The sequence below is a fragment of the Halictus rubicundus genome, chromosome 14, assembly GCF_050948215.1.
Source record: "Halictus rubicundus isolate RS-2024b chromosome 14, iyHalRubi1_principal, whole genome shotgun sequence".
Lineage (NCBI taxonomy): Eukaryota > Metazoa > Arthropoda > Insecta > Hymenoptera > Halictidae > Halictus > Halictus rubicundus.
The window spans coordinates 8,892,120-8,911,200 of NC_135162.1; the positions used below are offsets into that span (position 1 = coordinate 8,892,120).

The 19,081-nt window shown below is 35.1% G+C and overlaps 5 protein-coding genes across 7 annotated transcripts; 2 read left to right on the forward strand and 3 right to left on the reverse strand.

The window, feature by feature from the left end:
• Positions 1-11: 11 nt before the first annotated feature.
• LOC143360969 (protein transport protein Sec61 subunit gamma) lies at positions 12-997 on the reverse strand. 2 transcript variants are annotated; one of them, XM_076800195.1, is made up of 4 exons: positions 857-997; positions 428-534; positions 248-350; positions 12-169 (listed from the first exon to the last, which is right to left on the reverse strand). In XM_076800195.1, exons 2-4 carry the CDS (start codon positions 519-521, stop codon positions 163-165), a joined length of 204 nt encoding a protein of 67 aa, XP_076656310.1. In that variant the 5' UTR covers positions 522-534; positions 857-997; the 3' UTR covers positions 12-162. The 2 variants fall into 2 exon arrangements, with proteins under 2 accessions (XP_076656310.1, XP_076656309.1); XM_076800194.1 differs by having other exon boundaries at positions 12-172; positions 857-995.
• A 928-nt stretch (positions 998-1,925) lies between these two features.
• Rab7 (RAS oncogene family member Rab7) lies at positions 1,926-6,152 on the forward strand. Of its 2 annotated transcripts, XM_076800192.1 has the most exons (6): positions 1,926-2,073; positions 2,909-3,094; positions 3,347-3,565; positions 3,650-3,787; positions 3,873-4,003; positions 5,734-6,152. In XM_076800192.1, exons 2-5 carry the CDS (start codon positions 2,915-2,917, stop codon positions 3,957-3,959), a joined length of 624 nt encoding a protein of 207 aa, XP_076656307.1. In that variant the 5' UTR covers positions 1,926-2,073; positions 2,909-2,914; the 3' UTR covers positions 3,960-4,003; positions 5,734-6,152. The 2 variants fall into 2 exon arrangements, with proteins under 2 accessions (XP_076656307.1, XP_076656308.1); XM_076800193.1 differs by lacking the exons at positions 1,926-2,073; positions 5,734-6,152 and adding an exon at positions 2,505-2,526 and having other exon boundaries at positions 3,873-5,614.
• A 1,729-nt stretch (positions 6,153-7,881) lies between these two features.
• LOC143360965 (uncharacterized) lies at positions 7,882-10,017 on the reverse strand. Its single transcript, XM_076800189.1, has 4 exons — positions 9,861-10,017; positions 9,045-9,236; positions 8,739-8,912; positions 7,882-8,422 (listed from the first exon to the last, which is right to left on the reverse strand). The coding sequence occupies exons 1-4, from the start codon at positions 9,912-9,914 to the stop codon at positions 8,144-8,146; spliced, it is 699 nt and encodes a 232-aa protein (XP_076656304.1). The 5' UTR covers positions 9,915-10,017; the 3' UTR covers positions 7,882-8,143.
• A 1,068-nt stretch (positions 10,018-11,085) lies between these two features.
• On the reverse strand, positions 11,086-13,351 carry LOC143360966 (uncharacterized). The gene is made up of 4 exons (XM_076800190.1): positions 13,215-13,351; positions 12,570-12,761; positions 12,264-12,437; positions 11,086-11,941 (listed from the first exon to the last, which is right to left on the reverse strand). Exons 1-4 carry the CDS (start codon positions 13,266-13,268, stop codon positions 11,663-11,665), a joined length of 699 nt encoding a protein of 232 aa, XP_076656305.1. The 5' UTR covers positions 13,269-13,351; the 3' UTR covers positions 11,086-11,662.
• A 3,030-nt stretch (positions 13,352-16,381) lies between these two features.
• On the forward strand, positions 16,382-18,755 carry LOC143360963 (uncharacterized). The gene has a single exon (XM_076800185.1). The coding sequence runs from the start codon at positions 16,859-16,861 to the stop codon at positions 17,798-17,800; it is 942 nt and encodes a 313-aa protein (XP_076656300.1). The 5' UTR covers positions 16,382-16,858; the 3' UTR covers positions 17,801-18,755.
• The last annotated feature ends 326 nt before the right edge of the window (positions 18,756-19,081 follow it).

Consider the following 19,081-nt stretch of genomic DNA (forward strand, 5'->3'; position numbering starts at 1 on the left):
TCAACAGCCTGTCCTTTATACACTTATTTTATTATAAAATTTAACATTACAATATACACACACACATTCAATACTTCAACCGTGGTCATTTTAAAACAAAATACAATTTATTTTTTTAATTTATTTATTATTAAATTGCATCTATTTGGCATGGGGCGAGCTTTATGAACTTCTGAAAGGGAAAAGAATCGTATAAATCTAATACATTAGAACAAATTATCAGGCGTACAAAAGCTGATATACTTACACAATAATATTATTAATTGGAATATGTATTAGTTTGACAAAGAATCCTATGAAGCCCATTATACAGAAGCCGATAGCCGTAGCCAGAGCAATTTTCTGAAACTCTGCAGAAGATGCGTGGTTGAGTATAATCTCCGCACAACTTGCAATTAATTTATTATTGTAAAATAAGGAAACTCACCTTTGCGGTCAGGCTTTGTGCACCGCTTGACAAGACGAATACTGTCTTTAGCAAATTGCCGCCCAGGCTCTGTCAATTTCTTCATCTGATCCATTGTGTTTGGTGAACTGAAAATAAAGTTGAAATCGTGAAATTTATATTGGCTCGGGCGGAGGGATTACGTATGAGTACAATCGACAGAAATATTTATGCGAACGGTGCGCAAAATGTACGTGTCACATATGTTTTTTGGCAGTCACGGAAAGTTCACGCGACTTATATAGTGCGAGTATTCCGTTTATATTTAACTGCAGCTGACTGTAGTTTTTTAACAGGTTAATTGGAGAAAATGCAGATTAATGGTGTTCGGAAATATTGATTGTCTCCGTGTCACTTTGTGATTTTCAAGTTAGTATGCAACGAATAGTCAAAAAAAAGTGGCATACTTACGGTGTGTACTACCGGAGAACGCTTTACGAAGTGTTGTTTGACATACGACAAGCTACGTTTGGCGAGAATTGAGGCGCTACGTGGACACTGTGCTGTTGAATACGTCACTTCCGGTGACTTTCTAACCAGTGACGTTGGAATTTGATCAGTATGGCGCCAATTCAATGGTATTTCAAATCTAAAATGAACTACGGATCTTACACAATAAAGATCATTCTTATCCTGATTAAATGTATCAATAAAATAAGTAATTCATGGATTTCAGGTTGTTTCATGGGTATTTCATATACAGGGTGTCCCACATAAATGGGAACACCTAAATATCTTTCGAACATTTATTATGATATGTAAAGGTCAACCCGACGTAAACAACGCGCAATCTTTGCTGAAACACGTGTTTTAAACTTCCACATTTCATCCGCTTCAACATGATTATTCTTGTTGAAGGTCATTTCAAGGTCAGAAAGGTGGTATCCACTAAATTCAGTTTTTTATTGTATATCATGCTATCGTAAAAAAATATACTATTCCATTTAAAAAAACATCGGTGACCTTGAAATTTCATTAAAAAACACGACATAAAAAAATTTTTTCTTCGCCATTATATTGCCCCCTGCAATAGTGTCACTTTGTCCTCTGAAGTTTTCTGATAGGACTGTAAATACGAAAGATATTTAAGACACCCTGTATTTTATATCTACAAAAATTAAATCGTTTGTAAATTTGGAGAATTCTCCTAAACCATAGAGTCGCCATTTTAATTTTGGAAAGTGATTTTCCGAGAAATCTGAAGAATTGAGATAATTACGTTGAGTATGTTTTATTGTATGATATTTTTAACTTCCGGTATTGGCAGGAAACTGTCTACTCGGACTAGCAATCGAGTTTTTCAAATGGAACAGCTTACTTGTTAACGCAAATTTATATTCTAGACCAGAAAATTAAAAACATTTCTCTCTTTTAAATTCTGCAACACTTTTCAATGGCATGGACGCTCTGCGGAACGAATTTCAAATATTCGCGCCTTTTAAATCGAAGGTGTATCGACTACGCCAGTCGATTTCGATAATCGAACGTTGATCGTACTCGGTCGATAAAAGTGGCGAAGAACAGGTGACGACATCGTTGTCATACTCGTGATTTCATAACACGCCATTTTCTTTGTGTGGAGTGCTGGCTTAGGAAAATTTCTCTGACTGTTTTCTATCTAAATCGAGGTAACGTGAGTTACATTTGACATTCTTTTATTCTATCGATCATCGCCTACATTCTGCGACAAGCGTCACGTACGTTTCTTAGGGCACTTGTACAATGTCCTACTAAATTCCAATTGTCGAGATCGCGTGTTGACAGATTTTCAAGCATCGCAGTTCAACGGATTCTATTTTGTCTTGATTCGATCCTGTGCAATACCGTTCCATTGTCTCTCGCGTTTCATTCTCGCAGTCGGTTGTACGTTCGACGCAACACTACTAGAATAAACTAAACCGCCAAAAAGTATATTCGAAGCATCTTCGCTCGGTGATTTTTTTTTTAATAATGTACATACGTCATTACAAGGGAAGTACTTTTCCAATTCACGTTCAATGATTCACGAAAAAAGTCACGCGTTCGTAGTTCTCGTTCCGTTGTCCCGCTCGCAGAACTTGAAATAGGATATTTCTTTAGCGGTAAGAAATAATCCAACGTCAATATACTTTACTTCGAATCGCCGAGTTTATTAATTGTAACTACATGCGTCGCATTTTTTCCGACCATAACAAAAATCAAACTTTATGCTTCTCTGTGCAATTGATTGACCAGGCTATTGTGTTTATATAATGATTCATTTAACTGATACGTGAGTTTTCTCGTTTGTGTTGTTATCAATGATTTAAATGTACAACAAGCACGACTTATATTATTCGGATTGTTTGCCTATATTATCTTCGGCAAAATAAGGCGTAATATTTTTTTCGAATGAAGCACTGTGCTAAGCAGAAACTTTTAGTTGTTTCTAATAATTTTTTTTTTACAAAATTTATTACGAATAATAATCTTATTTACTTTTAGTTTACAATGGCTTCTCGTAAGAAATTACTCCTTAAGGTTATTATCCTGGGAGATTCTGGAGTCGGTAAAACTTCGTTGATGAATCAATATGTAAACAAGAAATTTAGCAATCAATATAAAGCGACCATAGGAGCGGATTTCCTGACCAAAGAAGTTATGGTAGACGATAGGATAGTTACTATGCAGGTAAATATGTCTCCTTCATAAAATGTTGGTTATTGTATAAACACGTTAAACGTCAAGCCTATTTTTCTTCGCTTTCCGTTTACGCTGCGCTCTACCGTCAAATGGGGAGAGCCACGAGCATAAACAAAAGCAGGTGCAGTGCTATTAGCACTGACCCAGCCTAAACGGAATGTCTCTGACCGGTCCCTAGGACCAGCATGGCGTTTAGCATGTTAAATGGCATCAAATAAGAAATGTCTAATTTTCGAGTAGATTTGGGACACGGCAGGCCAAGAAAGGTTTCAGTCTCTAGGCGTTGCTTTCTATAGAGGCGCCGATTGTTGTGTACTAGTGTTTGACGTATCAGCACCGAGCAGCTTGAAGTCCTTGGACTCATGGAGGGATGAATTCTTAATTCAAGCCTCTCCTCGAGACCAGGATAACTTTCCGTTTGTCGTTCTTGGAAATAAAGTTGATCTAGAACCGAAACCGGTAAGGGTATTTCGCATAAATTCAATACCTACCTTTTTTGCCCCTGAATACATTACTATCAACGTTTATTTATTTAAATTCCAGTTCTCTAGTAAGAAAGCACAGCAGTGGTGTCAATCTAAAAATAATATTCCATACTTTGAAACTAGTGCAAAAGAAGCAATTAACGTTGAACAAGCCTTCCAGACGATAGCGAAGAACGCTCTAGCCCAGGAAAGTGAAGTAAGTCGCCTATAAATATTTTTGCTTTCCCCGTAAATTATGAAACACAACGTATTAAATGAATATGAACGCGACGCTGCTTCAGGTGGAACTATACAATGAATTCCCCGACCAAATTAAATTGACTAACGACCAAAGAAGCAACGGCAAGGGTGATTCTTGTGCCTGCTAGGTCTTGGAACAATGAGAACTTTGGACGAGCACATAGATGTACAGGTCAGATCGTACATTCGCGTACCTGCGCGTACCTGCGCATTTTAAAAATACTACATCGAGCTTCATATGTTTTGGAAGTTTCCAGGTATGCTCCTCGGTTGTTTTAAATTTCATTTGAAACAACTCCCAAAAGTATTTACACGCTTCGAACGTTCTTATTAAAGTTATACTTGGAGATCGATTTCTAACAGTAATGTTTAACGTTTTTGTAACCAGGAGCATCCGTTTGGCTTCCTCACATAAGAGACTATGTTGTAGTTCATATTGTGTGTGTTTGTGCTATACTCGACTTTCCAAATGAATGAGTTTGGCCGGTCGAACGATATGTTTAAAACACATTTCTAAATATTGTAACGCTCTCTTATCGGGTATGACGAACAATATAAGCTGCCCTATCTAATTGCATCCTTACAACTCATTGTTGATGCCCTTCATTCATGGAGCGAACACTATGTTGTTTTCGAGTTCTGTCATACACATAAAACTGTCGTGTTGAGAAACTAAATTTCACAGGTCGGGAACACGAAACCTAGCGTAATAATTATTAGATCATCGCAAACGCGTTTGCTCATGATTTATTAAGTACAATCGCATTTAATCGTGGAGCTCCGAAAAATGATTTATGATCTGTGGATAGGCATGTTTCATAATGTCTTGGATATTACTTCAATGAAATGAGAACCGTTTACAATTCAAATTTGCGAATGCGTCAACCGTAAGGAAATTATTAACCATTATTCAACTACCTCTGAATTCCTTTAATAATGGATTTGTTCATTAAAAATAATTTATCGCGAATCTACGCAGTTGTTTTCCTCGGAAAGAGCCAGTACATTTTCGAAGAGAGAATCTTTTTCAAATTAAACAACAGTAATTGGATAAATTTGTTATTCCGTGTTCTCAATGCTCCCGCGATAGGTATATATTAGTATTTTCGTGTGTTTGTAAATTACTCCCTGTGGTGTGAGAGTTCGGAACCGCAATGCATGGATTTTCCAACGCATGCTAATTTTATACTATTCGTTCGAATAGAACTAAAAAACTATTTAAGATCTTTTTGTATTAAATCGAATGGTTTCTAACAGAAATTCTTCTTACAGAAATAATTGGGAACAAAATTTAATTTTCATGTATATTTTCTCGAGTCAGATGACTGCAATTTAATATATTTTTCGAGCATGTTTATTTTTAAAGGAGAATAGAAGCATAAGAAATAATTAGTTGTTGGAAAAATTATGCGACGCGGTGCCGACAATCACTTCCATATTTAAAATTATCATTTTAGATCTAAGCCATGATCCTGAATGAACCATGTAGAGCAAACATTACGTGAGCTATGTAAAAGCTGAATTGATACATACCTATAAGATTTCTTATAAAAAAAAAAGGTTTAGCACGTATACACATATGCGTACATTTATGATCGTGTTGTGTCTCGATCCGCTATAATCTGCATTTTCATATATGTACGCGTGTATACGTAATTGTATATGTATATAAATGATGATGATCATGACGATTATAACTATAATTATTAATATAATTTTATCAAAGTATGTTAACGATAGATATTATAAATATTATTAATTATTATTATTATTATTACTATTACTATTATTGCTGCTGCTACTGCTGCTGCTGCTATAAAACTACTACTGCTACTCTTAGTTTTAAGTGATCTAAAGTAACAAAAAAAAAACATTACAAGTAAAAAAATACATTTATTGCAGAAAAATTATGAGCTGGTCGAGTTAATTCGCTGATATGTCCGTGCCCGCGGACAATTGTCGTGCGATGACCTGAAGGAAAAAAAAAGTATAAGACTATCCCTATTGTGGTTCGATGTCTATATTGTTATTGAGATGAGTGTCTGTTAAGATAGGTAGCAAAAGTCTAGCAACCTTGTACGAAGTAGTAAATAAGATTAACAAAACAACAACAAATATATAAACTGAACTAGCACCAATTTAGAGATATGTGAAAGATATAGAGAATAGTTTTTTCCAAGTACATACAATGCCTGTAATGCAATATGATTTTATTGAGGAGTTTTTTTTTCAATATGTTGTTACTTTCCAACTGAATATGTAAATTGACTATTTACTCCTGTACGAATGTAAGAAAGTATATCCGTTTTTACACAAAGCAATCTTCATCGCTTTTTTAAAACCGACTAATTTGTTTCAATGCAATCCAGAATGGTATACGATGAGAATATGTACGTGTGTATACAGGGTGTCACGAGAATATCGTACTTCCTTGAAAGAGGTGATTCCTGGGATCGTTTGAACAAACTTTTTCCTTTGCGAAAATATTCTCCGCAGCTTTGTTAAGAAGTTATTAACGAAAAACTTGTGTGTTTTTCGTTAATAACTCCCTAACAAAGCCGCGGAGAACATTTTCGCAAAGGAAAAAGTTACTTCGGATGACCTCAAAAATCACCCCTTTCGAGGGAGAACATTTTTTGGGCAGTCTGTATAATGGTACGCATACAATGATATGTACACAGTACGTATACGTATACATACACCAGTATATGTGAATGTTCAACTAAGGATACCTATGAGTAGATTATAAAATGCGTATAGAATATTTTATATTAATGTCATGTACGATATTACACGGCCTTTGTTAAGTTTTCAACAAATTTTTACGGTTAATGTCAAAATATATACAGTATATACACACACACACGCCTTTATAAAGAATAAATTACATTCATTTACGAGCAATATATCAGTCAGATATTTGTCAACAATTTTTTAATAGTATGTTTGCTTCGACGTCTTTCAAGTAGTATACTTTCTGATACATATTTCATTCGCATTAAAAATTCTCTTTAATGTCGCATATTATATGCAAATCCGCAGATGTCCGTGACAAGTTAAGTTATTCATATTTGCACTTGCAATCATGGGAAAAATACCTTGAATATTACTGGAGATGGTATATGTGTGATTTAAAAATAACTCAAATGGAAATAAACAATATCTGAGTTATCTTAAAGATTAAGGTATACGGATGAGTAAATGAATTTATAATATTAACTTAGGATGTTGTGCAGGTGATTCATGCAATGGAATTTCCTGCCTACGTATCAGTATTACAGATACCATTTAAATGCCCTCGCGTGCATTCTATCCGGATGAAACGGCCAACTAATCAATTGTGTCCAGTTACAAGAAAAACTGATTGGAGAACTGAGTATCTAGCTTTCGCTATCTGAGAGCAGTGTGCTAGGTCAGAAAAGTAGAACATTGTTGCGTTTATGCGGGCAGATCCGTGTGAAAATAATTGAGTCAGTGACACGTTTTTTAGCAATTGTTTTCCTCATAGTGCCTCAACTTACTGGCTAAAATTTGCATAGATAACACGCGTTATCTAACGACGAACAAATTTTTTATCCCAAAGAGATTGTACTAAGCATAAAAGGAAGAACGTATACATTAAAGAAATAATAATAATAAATCATGCGACAGCATTACAGATTGTGAAGTTCTATGATTTTCCGTGTGATATACGATTTTTCTTTAATATTCTTTATATGTTTATGTAATTTTTACTAATCTTGTGGCGCGTTTTATATAGAGATAAAATAAATGAATAATATTCGGACAATTCTGAGCTATATTTACAACAATCAGTGCCATTAAATAAATGACTCGCGTACTAATGCGTAACGACATGCATGCGATGAGTTCAAAGTTGCTTTTACCATATATGTATAATGGAAGAGAAATGCAGATTTAATTGTTACCTAGGTAGTTGCAAATTGAAATGATTTCGCAACAGCGATAAAACGAAGGTATGAAAGATATGTTAATAAAAGAAAAACAAATTTCTATAGGTGTAAACGGGGGAAATGATGTCAGACAAAATTAGATACCACACAATTTCATATTATTGCCAGGGAACAAAGTATCACATAAACGATCTACACGATAAAATCTTCATAAAACGAATGCAAAAAACAATTTACATCTCAAATGAATATTTTACAAGGGACAAATCGAATAGTGGAATTCTGGACAGTCTCGAAAATCAACATTACGAAATATTTAACTGTAAAACGAGTATAATACAGTCGTTTCGTTCAGTTCGGAGGAAGTCTTTTACAGAGGTTTTTCAGCAGGTTCTTTTTTAGTTTTTGACGCATCTGTTGGAAGATATCCTCACATCGGTGGTTCCAGAACGGACAACGGATACAGCTTGCCTGTAGCAAGAGTCCGCCGACAAAACAATTTGGAAGGAAGCCGATCGTGCAGTAGATTTCAACGAGTCGACTGTGCTTTCGTAGGCTCTGATAGATTGGTTGGTCGTTCCCAGTTTGAGAGCGACGCACCTCTGCATTTGGAAGATGTCCGACGAGTAGCAGTTGATCATGATGCCGTCCAATTCGGTCAGGTATTTGTTTCCGGTCTGGAAAATAATGCAATCGAATGTTAAAGCCTAAGGAACACTACTAAGTTCTAGCACTGGTTCTTGTATTTTGAAAGAATTGGTCGAGCACAAAAATATTTGATCACAGCATTGTACCGTACCAGAACGTTGATTTCTAATATTCAATTCAGTAGATTTCTTAATTCAAGTGTATATTATAAAATTGCAGAAAATCTGAATGAAGTCAGTCTTGCTGTTTTAAGGCTTGGTAGAGTTAATGTTAAGAAATTTGTAATAGCTTGACGAAGCATTTCTGCGAGCACTTCTTGTAACTATTATTTAGTAAAATACTTACAGCTTGGGCGGCGTCAAGATTGTTCAATTGCGATTCCAGTTGTTGTTTTCCGTTCTGCTCGCATTTGTTGAGGTCTGAGAATCCTGTTTGGCTGAGAGTTCTCAAGGTATCTTTGGCTTCAGTGTAGCAGTGTTCGGCATCCTTTCCTTGTGCTTTAGCAGCATCGACATTGGCCTAATAATATTATGAAGCACTATTAATATCAGATTTGTGTATCTATTGAAATTGTGCAAAGACAGCTTCGTGTTTGTCGACTCTAATGATTATAGTCTGATTAATTCTTGCAGTATGTGTATGTATACTCACGCGAATCTCGGTCAAAGCAGGGTTCACAACATTGTTCAGTTGCTGCATGTTCTCAGACTTTTTGTTGGACAGTTTGTTCTGTGTGTCGAATCTCAAAGTGTTTGAGAAACGGCTCAAGTCATTTGTGATCGTGTTAACATTGTTCTTTGCTTGCTTGATTCCTTGCGTCAGCTGGTCCAATGGTCCGTAGGCCTAAAAGAAAAATATTGCGATTCAGTACTCCAAAGTGATAAATTTACTTATCTCTTTATAGTTATAGTCGATCTTTTCCACCAATTAATTTGTACAACTAATATTGTTCCTCTTAAATTTCAGAAATTTTGTATCAACCCTCCAATACACATATATATCGATCAAGAAATTGTTTCATTGTCTAATCTCTTCATTCATTGAAGGTTTATCTCCGTAAAACTTGATTGATACTATTGATCCAGTGATAACAGTTTATAGTGATTAAAATTCCATAGTTTTCTTGACTGAATCATCAAGTTTAATATTTCGGTGTCAAAGAAGATTCCAAAAATCCGAAATATAAGCGTTTAGAATTGCAACAATATTTTATATATATATATATATATATATATATATATATATATATATATAGCTTTTTGTAATCAGTGCAAAAAGTTTTTGATGTAAAAATGAAGAATGTTTTTCTGTTATTTTCAATTGTTATATTAATTTTCAGTTTCTTACGACCAAGGATTTAATTTTATACAACTCGCCGCAATCTGTTTTATTAAACTTTTTACTGTGTAGAAATTTTATTGGATTTGCAAGCGCATAGAAACGAGTAATTATGGAATAAACATTTACCTGGGCAGCGCAAAGAGCAGCGGCGATGAGGAAAATTGCAAAGAACGACTTCATGGTTGCGAATTGCGTGAACTGCAAACTGTTTCTCGCACTGTGTGACCGCGAAATGATAAAGGCAGACCTGAACTGTTTCCTTTTATAGGTGAACAATCCTGAGACAAATTAGATCATCGGGGAAAAGGGGTAGGCACGATAACGTCTGCTCGAACACATGATCGCATTATGTCGGCTGCGGTACTTCCCCCGCAGCTCCACTAATTAGGAATTCACAGGCAAATATCGTCGGAATATTCTTTCCAATCGCGGACATAACTGTGCAACTGGTGTCATGGTTTATTTTCCTAACGGGTCTTCCCGGCTACCTCATGATATCGGCGTTGTTTTCTCTTTAGGTGAATCACAAAGTAAAGCTTTTTCCCAGAGCAGGGTCAGATTGGGAGGAAACTTTCCAACTATTGCCGTTTTCACAAAAGATACGTGCATTTATTTGTCTTTGTATTCTGGTTTTCAGGGCCGTTTTTGCACGAATTTTTTCAGAATAACTACTGGACCTTTTGCACTCAGATTTTACACAGATATTTATTGGTAGTTGAAGTTCATGTGTGAATTTTTTCAAGTAAAAATAATCATAATTGCATGAGTTACATATTTTTTTATAGAGTATGTTTCAAGGGGGTACCGTAGTTTGAAATGCCACTTTGGAAAAAACCAATTTTTAGGAATTTTTTCCAGAATAACTGTTGAACCATTTGCATCGGGATTTTTTACACATATTTATTGGCAGTTGAAGTTCATGTGTGATTTTTTTCAAGGGAAAATAATCAAAATTACATCAGTTACATACTTTTTTGTAGGGCATGTTTTGAAAAACATGGGTCGACGGTTGCCACGATTCCGGTCTTTGATGTCAAATACCGATTTTTTAAATAACTTTCGGCCTTTAGCACGGTAAAAAAAAACCTTCGCGAGCAGGTTTTGAAAGACGCGAGCATTCATTCGTCTTTGTGTATTTAATCTAATACACCTGTGTCTCAAAAAAGATAGTGATATGCAAATGATTAAGCTTGAAATAACTTCTACGCCTTCTCATATTTGCAGAGCGTGGAGTAATCTACATAAAAAATACTGCTCGCGTTTAAAAATGTACAAGTTTCAAATTTCAAAGTTTATTGATCACACAAATTTTTATACTATACCGTTAAGGCAAACCTGTTAATTACAAACATTTCGTTTGTAAAAGATTATATTTTTATAATAAATCGTAACCATTATATTTTATTTATAAAGTAAATCTGACGTTTTTCTCATACATTTTTCGTATTTAAATCTATAAATTGTTTAATATCCGAACTAAATTAATTTTTAAAAAACAAAATGTTAGCCGCATAGAAGAGTCTTTCTTCAATTAGGGTGATACAATCGGTATTAAATTTCTCAAACGGAAGAGCGTACTTGAGATGAGTATAAATCCAATAAAAAATTGGAGTGCTGTTAACGGAAAACACGGACTAATCAGAGCGCGGTTAACAGTGGGCGGAATCTGGCTCGGCCAATGCCCGATTGGTCCGTGTTTTTCGTTAATAACTACCTAACAATGCCGCGGAGAACATTTTCGCAAAGGAAATAGTTACTTCGAATGACCTCAAAAATCACCCCTTTCGAGGTAGAACATTTTTTGGGCAATCTGTATAATGGTACGCATACAATGATATGTAACCAGTGCGTATACGTGTACATACACCAGTATATGTGAATGTTCAACTAAGGAAGTCTTTTACAGAGGTTTTTCAGCAGGTTCTTTTTCAGTTTTTGACGCATTCGTAGGAAGCCAACTTGACATCGATGGTTTCAGAACGAACAACGGATACAGCTTGCCTGTAGCAAGAGTCCGCCGATGAAAAAATTTGGTAGGCAGCCGATTGTGCAGTAGATTTCATCGATTTGACTGTCTTTTCGTAGGCTCTGATAGATTGATTGGTCGTTCCCAGTTTGATAGCAACGCAACTCTGCATTTGGAAGATGTCCGACGAGTAGCAGTTGATCATGATGCTGTCCAATTCGTTCACGTATTTGTTTCCAGTCTGGAAAATAATATAATCCAATGTTAGGGCCTGAGGAACACTACTAAGTTCTAGCACTGGTTCTTGTATTTTGAAAGAATTGGTCGAGCACAAAAATATTTGATCACAGCATTGTACCATACCAGAACGTTGATTTCTAATATTCAATTCAGTAGATTTCCTAATTCAAGTGTACATTATAAAATTGCAGAAAATCTGAATGAAGTCAATCTTGCTGTGGTTGGTAGCTGGCTTGGTAGATTTAATGTTAAGAAATTTGTAATAGCTTGACGAAGCATTTCTGCGAGCACTTCTTGTAACTATTATTTAGTAAAATACTTACAATTTGAGCAGCCTCAAGATTGTTCAATTGCGATTCCAGTTGTTGTTTTCCGTTCTGCTCGCATTTGTTGATGTCTGAGGATGCTGTTTGACGGAGAGTGCTCAAGGCATCTTCGGCTTCAGTGTAGCAGTGTTCAGCATCCTTTCCTTGTGCTTTAGCAGCATCAACATCAGCCTAATAATATTATGAGACACTATTAATATCAGATTTGTGTATCTATTGACATTGTGCAAAGACAGCTTCGTGTTTATCGACTGTAATGATTATAGTCTGACTAATTCTTGCAGTATGTGTATGTATACTCACTCGAATGTCATTCAAAGCAGGGTTCACATAATTGTTCACTTTCTGCATGCTGTCAAGCTTTCCGTTGGACAGTTTGTCCTGTGTGTCGTATCTCAAATTGTTTGTGAAACGTTTCAAGTCATTTGTGATCGTGTTAACATTGTTCTTTGCTTGCTTGATTCCTTGCGTCAGCTGGTCCATTGGTCCATAGGCCTAGAAGAAAAATTTCGCGATTCAGTACTCCAAAGTGATAAATTTACTTATCTCTTTATAGTTATAGTCGATCTTTTCCACCAATTAATTTGTACAACTAATATTGTTTCTCTTAAATTTCAGAAATTTTGAGAATTAAAATTTGTGTGGATCAACCCTCCAATACACATATCGATCAAGAAATTGTTTCATTGTCTAATCTCTTCATTCATTGAAGGTTTATCTCCGTAAAACTTGATCGATTTAATGATGGGAATTTATAGTGATTAAAATTTAGAATTTTTTTCTGTTATTTTCAATTGTTATATTCATTTTCAGTTTCTTACGTCCAAGTCAGAAGGATTAAATTTTATACAACTCGCCACAATCTGTTTTATTAAACTTTTTACTGTGTAGAAATTTTGTTGGATTTGCAATCGCATAGAAACGAGTAATTATGGAATAAACATTTACCTGGGCAGCGCAAAGAGCAGCGGCGATGAGGAAAATTGCGAAGAACGACTTCATGGTTGCGAATTGCGTGAACTGCAAACTGTTTCTCGCACTGTGTGACCACGAAATTATGAAGGCAGACCTAAACTGTTTCCTTTTTGTAGGTGAACAATCCTGAGACAAATTAGATCATCGGGGCAAAGGGGTAGGCATAGAAGTGTCTTTCTTCAATTAGGGTGATACGATCGGTATTAAATTTCTCAAACGGGAATACGTGAGTGCTAAGATAAGTATAAATCCAATAAAAAATGGAGTGCTATTAGCTTGGAATTTTCCGCTTGACCTTTCTTCTTGGCTTAATTGATTCTTTTGTTAATTGAGATAATTCTAATCTACATCCGACATCATTAAGGAAACATATTTAAAAATGTGAAAATGCTTTAAACAAATACAAACTTTTATTTATAGGTGAGTACAAAAGAGAAACAACGCTTAAGAATTATTATTATATAATCATACAATCAAAACGATTTTCAAAAGAATTACATAAATAGAAGATCGAGCAAACAAAAAAAGCTTGTGCACACTTGAAAGCTATTTGTTATCTAAAATTACGGCGAAAATGTGCCAAAATACGTGTTATCTTTGACCTGATTTTATCGTTCAAATATGCTTTACTCCAACGAAGTTTAAAGGTTTAAAAGTAAAGAACGCTAATTAAATACTTATAAAAAATCAATCGTGAAAATAAATCAGTATTTTTTTATTCCAGGTAGCGTACTATTACCTTTCATCATTATTTTTCTTTGAATGAATTATAACGTCAACAAGTGACACATTTGACAAGATATAAGATTGCAATTCCGGATAATTATTCCGCAATTTTCCAGATTATTCATACTGCTATATGTTGTGCAGATTAAGAACATCGATAAAATTAGAAGTCTTTGAAAATAACAAATAATATCGCGTCGTTGATCAGAGATAGCGTTCGTTGTTTTGTAGAAGTAAATCGCGTCATAGAGACAGAGATCTGTTAATCAGCAAATAGATCTTTTGTTGATGCTTTCTGCAAATCTGAGAAGTCTTATCTCTCTGTTACAGAGAATTGCTCGAGATATTCCGTTTAGGTTTACATTATACCGAGCTGTTCATTGTTCCTTTTCTTGGAGTTGAAAAGCCGTGTATTAGTTTTAGCTTCAATTGTCGACTTGTGGAATTTTTAAGATTATATACAGTTTTTCTATTTATAGAAATTACATTTTCAACTTCTCGGACAATTTTCTTTCCAATTTTGACTTTGACTAGCAAAACCCTGAAGACCTCTTTAAAAAAACCCAGGAAGTTCAAATCCCAAGTATAGTCGGTTTATAATAATTTCTTTTATTTTCCTTTGATTGAAAAGATTGTTCCGATACTTTCCCGCCAATATCATTGCCCCATTTTCGTTATAATATAGATACGTTACTGTTTTGGGTACGCATGCGCGTGAAAACCTGGCCGATATTTCATCACTGCTCTGATGCTGATACTTATCAATACTTATACCACTATACGAGCACAGATTATGCTGCATTAGTAAGGTGAAGGTAAAGGTTGTATTTGTATTGTTTAATCGTATAATTAAAAGTCAAATTTGGCATCCACAAGCCAAAAAAAAAAGAATATTGTAGTGGGATTACTTTGAAAATTCCACCTTAGGGCTAGTGTAGCAATAGGTATGAGCAAAATTGTAGGTTAGATTTAAGAGGTTAGAATAATGCGCAAGGTTGTAAAAGTAACCTGTTTTCCTATGAAAATTACAAGAACAGTAAATAGTGATGGGCATTATCGACTAATTACTATTTAGTTACTACATACTATCGAATATTTAGTCGACTGAATTGCTTTACTGGTTATTCTCGTATTTACTCTTATTCTCGATGTTGGCTAGTTAAATAAATTGTAGGACAGTACAGAGATGGTAAATTTCGTGATTGAATGATTTTGTCTGAATCTGTCTTTATTTAATAATAAATTCATACACTATGTTATAAATATAAATATACACAATTTATTTATATCACATATATTTAATATGAATTAAAGTATTTCGCATAAATAGCAATAAGACTTTAACATCTAATATGAATTAAAGTATTGAAATATCTATTACATATTTAATTACTTGCATATGTGCACGTCCTGTCATAATCATGTATTTCTAACCTTTTCGTTTCATCGTGCGACACTGACATTTGAAATTTCAAGATGGCGACGTGTAAAACAGTCGACTGAAAATAGTAACCCAACCACTACTAAATTCAGTCGATAGTTTAAAAAATCAGTCGACTGAAAATAGTAGTTGGCTACTATCGATTTAGTCGATAGTTTTTAGTCGATGGTGCCCATCACTAACAGTAAACATACGATGTATGTTCCCCCACTCTAATTTCCCCTTCAACCCCTGAACGAGAGAGGGTAACTTTTTCCCCTCAATTCATGCTCTTCCCATCTGTCGACACTGCTCGAGAGATTTTTGAAAAAAAAAGTGAAAGGTTAATAATATTAGTCTTTGAAGAAGATGTTTATGGGATGTTATCGTCGATAAAACTCGTACTGTCTAATTTGTTGCAGTTCCAGAACTGTACGAGCCTTTTATTGTGCTGTTGAAGCTGCGACGCCCCTGGTCAATCCTGCGTTATGAGAATCGGAATAATGGCCAATTTGTATTCCCAATGTAGTTATTATTTTAAATATTGAATAATATCCCTTTACGTGTGTCTATCTCCCGAGCAAATCCCTTTCCAATAGGCGTCCACATAAACGAAAAATGCTTCTGGTGTCTGGGCGAAGAAGTGGCCGCTCAATTTATATAGGGATGAGATATAGGACGGTTTCTATCACGCTTGCGCGACCAAAACCAGTACCGTATTAAGGTTGCGGAGAAAGTAGTGGGGAAATGTTGTTGGCGGGAAAGTGCCGGAAAGGCCAGGACGATATATACATGTTAAATTTAATATATATACATACATATACACATGTTATACAGTCATTTTTCAAAATCAAATTATAACAAATTTTGGGTCCAATATCCCATCTCTGCTTGTATATACAATTGAAGGGGAGGGACTAAAAAGTAGAAGGATTAAATGGCTTCTACCTCTCTAACCAAATTCCGTTCAGTCCGTGTTTAAAAATCAATATCGCAGTACCGCCTCAAAAGAATTCATAATTTATCAGGAAAATATAACAGGGACTTATCATGGAGAGCTCACAAATAAACGCAATTTTGAGTTCGATCTAATCGCGGTTAGCTCCTCCTACGAAGCTCAAGCCAATAGTCGAGCTTCATTTCTCCCCACTTAGGAGCAGAGGTGCCATATTTTTCGAGGTTAGAATGCCAAGGACTGCAAACAGCTGACCCTTTAGTACTTCCCAGGCATTCTTTAAATGGCGCAGCGTCCTCCGACTACAAGATCATAAATAGACAGTTAGGAGACCAAGAAATAACTTCACAGTTAACGTCGGACCCTGTTGGTTGCAGTACAACATCTTTGCATAACCTTTTTGAGCGTGTATGTCTGTGTACAAGGTTATTAAGACATAGAATACCGTATTGGCCCAGAATCTTCGTGTGTAGTATTAGGTTATTTGCCTGTTTGGGGCCGGTCACGTGGTATAAAATGGACCCTCCTACACAAGAGAAGGACGAAATGGATATGGATAAGATTTATGTAGATCTAGAGAAGCTCAAAAAACAGATAAATGATTTTATTTACACGGTCGAAGGAGAGAACACGGAGGAGCCGAAACGTAAGAAAATCAAAACGCTGACAACGAAAACTAAGCGTTTGTTGCTACAGCACAAAGAGATAAAAGAGGAGTTACAGTACTATGAGAGTATGTACAGAAAGGCGCTGATTAAGAACGCGAAACGATTAAAAAGGGAGATGAAACGGGATAAACTGAAGTTGAATGATCTGAAGGAGAAATGTAGAACCCAAGATGTGCACGTAGAAGTCACACTGATGAAGATGAAACACAAAGAAGCTGATAAGACCGGAAGACCGAGCCTAACAGAACGAAGCATCGCAAAAGGAACGTTTTTCAAAGGAACAAGTCCGACGATCAAGGACAAACTTAAGATTAAAATGAAAACCAGTAAAAAGCCGGCGGTACGAAAAATTTTCAAGCAGAAGAGCACAAGACTTAGCGACAATATCAAAATTCAAATTCAAAAAAATAAGGAAACCGGTCAACGGGAATTGTTCTTTTTTAATCCGAATAAAACGAAAGAACGGTTCTCGGATTTGGTGCAGAGAAAGGAAATCAAGCCGAATAACTTTCGCGAATGCAGAATTATGCTGCAGAAATTAACGGAAGAGCAGACGAGGCAGTATACCGGCGAGAAGAAATCGGAACCGCGGAAGAATCCGCAAAAATCACCGGGATCCTCGCCGCAAAACAGAAAAAGCAAATCGCTCAGTGCTAAATCGAATTGGCGAATCAGAATTCCGAAAGCAGTTTTGGAGGAAAGTCAAAGCGAGGAACAGAATTTCAAATTGAACACGTCCGACAACGCGACGAAAGCTAAACGGAAACGTTCGACCGATAAACAGAATTAGCGTGAGTCTCCCGTGAAGTTTCAAACATTCTGCGAAAGAATACATTTCCTGACAATAGGAGAATCACGAGCGTAAATGTGGCGACATCTGCGTTATATATTATTTAGCTGCACGAAGTGTCAAAAGAACATTTTTAATTTGTTTAATTATACGAAAGAACGATTTCCGATGATAAAAGCTACGTTATGATACTAATCATATTATGAGTAACTACTGAGAAAAAATGTTAAGTTTTTGCCGCTTGAATTATTATTCTGATTGAACAAGAAAGAAAAGTTATATTTGAAATTATTATGCTCTTTCTGTGTGAAGGGAAAGTTTTAGGCTTCAAATTAAAAAAATTTTACATTTTTGTTACTATTTTTATGCCTTTTAAGTCTGCTCATTGGTGGATATTTTAATTCTATTAATGTAGAAGTGCTTAATATAATATGTAATACTGTGTAATACTTAAACATTACAATACTATGTAATGTTTAATAGTTTATTTAGTATTTAACTATTACTTAATTGATTAAATACTATGAAGTATTATACAAGTTCTTTCGTATCGTAATGCTTTGTACCATAAAGACTCGACTGATTTCTCCATTTTGGTACCTACGATGTAAAGTATAATTATCGAATAAATGTAATGCAATTAATATGCTTTTTCTTGATTAAACTCATAATAACGTTAAGATCCCGATTTACTAGTAATTTCTGTTTATCAGATTTGCTGTATATAAAATAATAGAGCAATTATGAAAATTATTGGGATGATGGAATTTGGATAACCGAACGAGAGTATTTTAGATAAAGCAGGTAGCAGAATAAATACAACTAAGCATTGTTTATTGATTTAATATATTTAAATAATTGCAGTACATTGGTACTAACAATCATGTCTGTATTAAGCTACATATTAATGGTATTAAACAATACATATATTAATAAATTACTAAATGAAACTGTACAGTGTTACTTTGTTGTATACAGATTGAATTATATCTAATTTTCGAGAATACGTATGAGAAGAAAAATCAAATGAACTTTAGATACCGAGATCGCAACTTACACGTTTATAATCGCACAATGGCCTTATGTTTATAAAAATACTCGATAGTGGTACTAACGAATCGCAATCATTTTACAGAATTGTTGAATCAAAAGAGAAAATGTATGAGGCTTCACGCATACAGAATACAATCAAATAGAAAAAAGAAGAAATACTCTATGACAAATTGGAGAGATTGTCACGTTGTTAGTTTTTAAACTATTGTTCGACTACGAGTAATATAC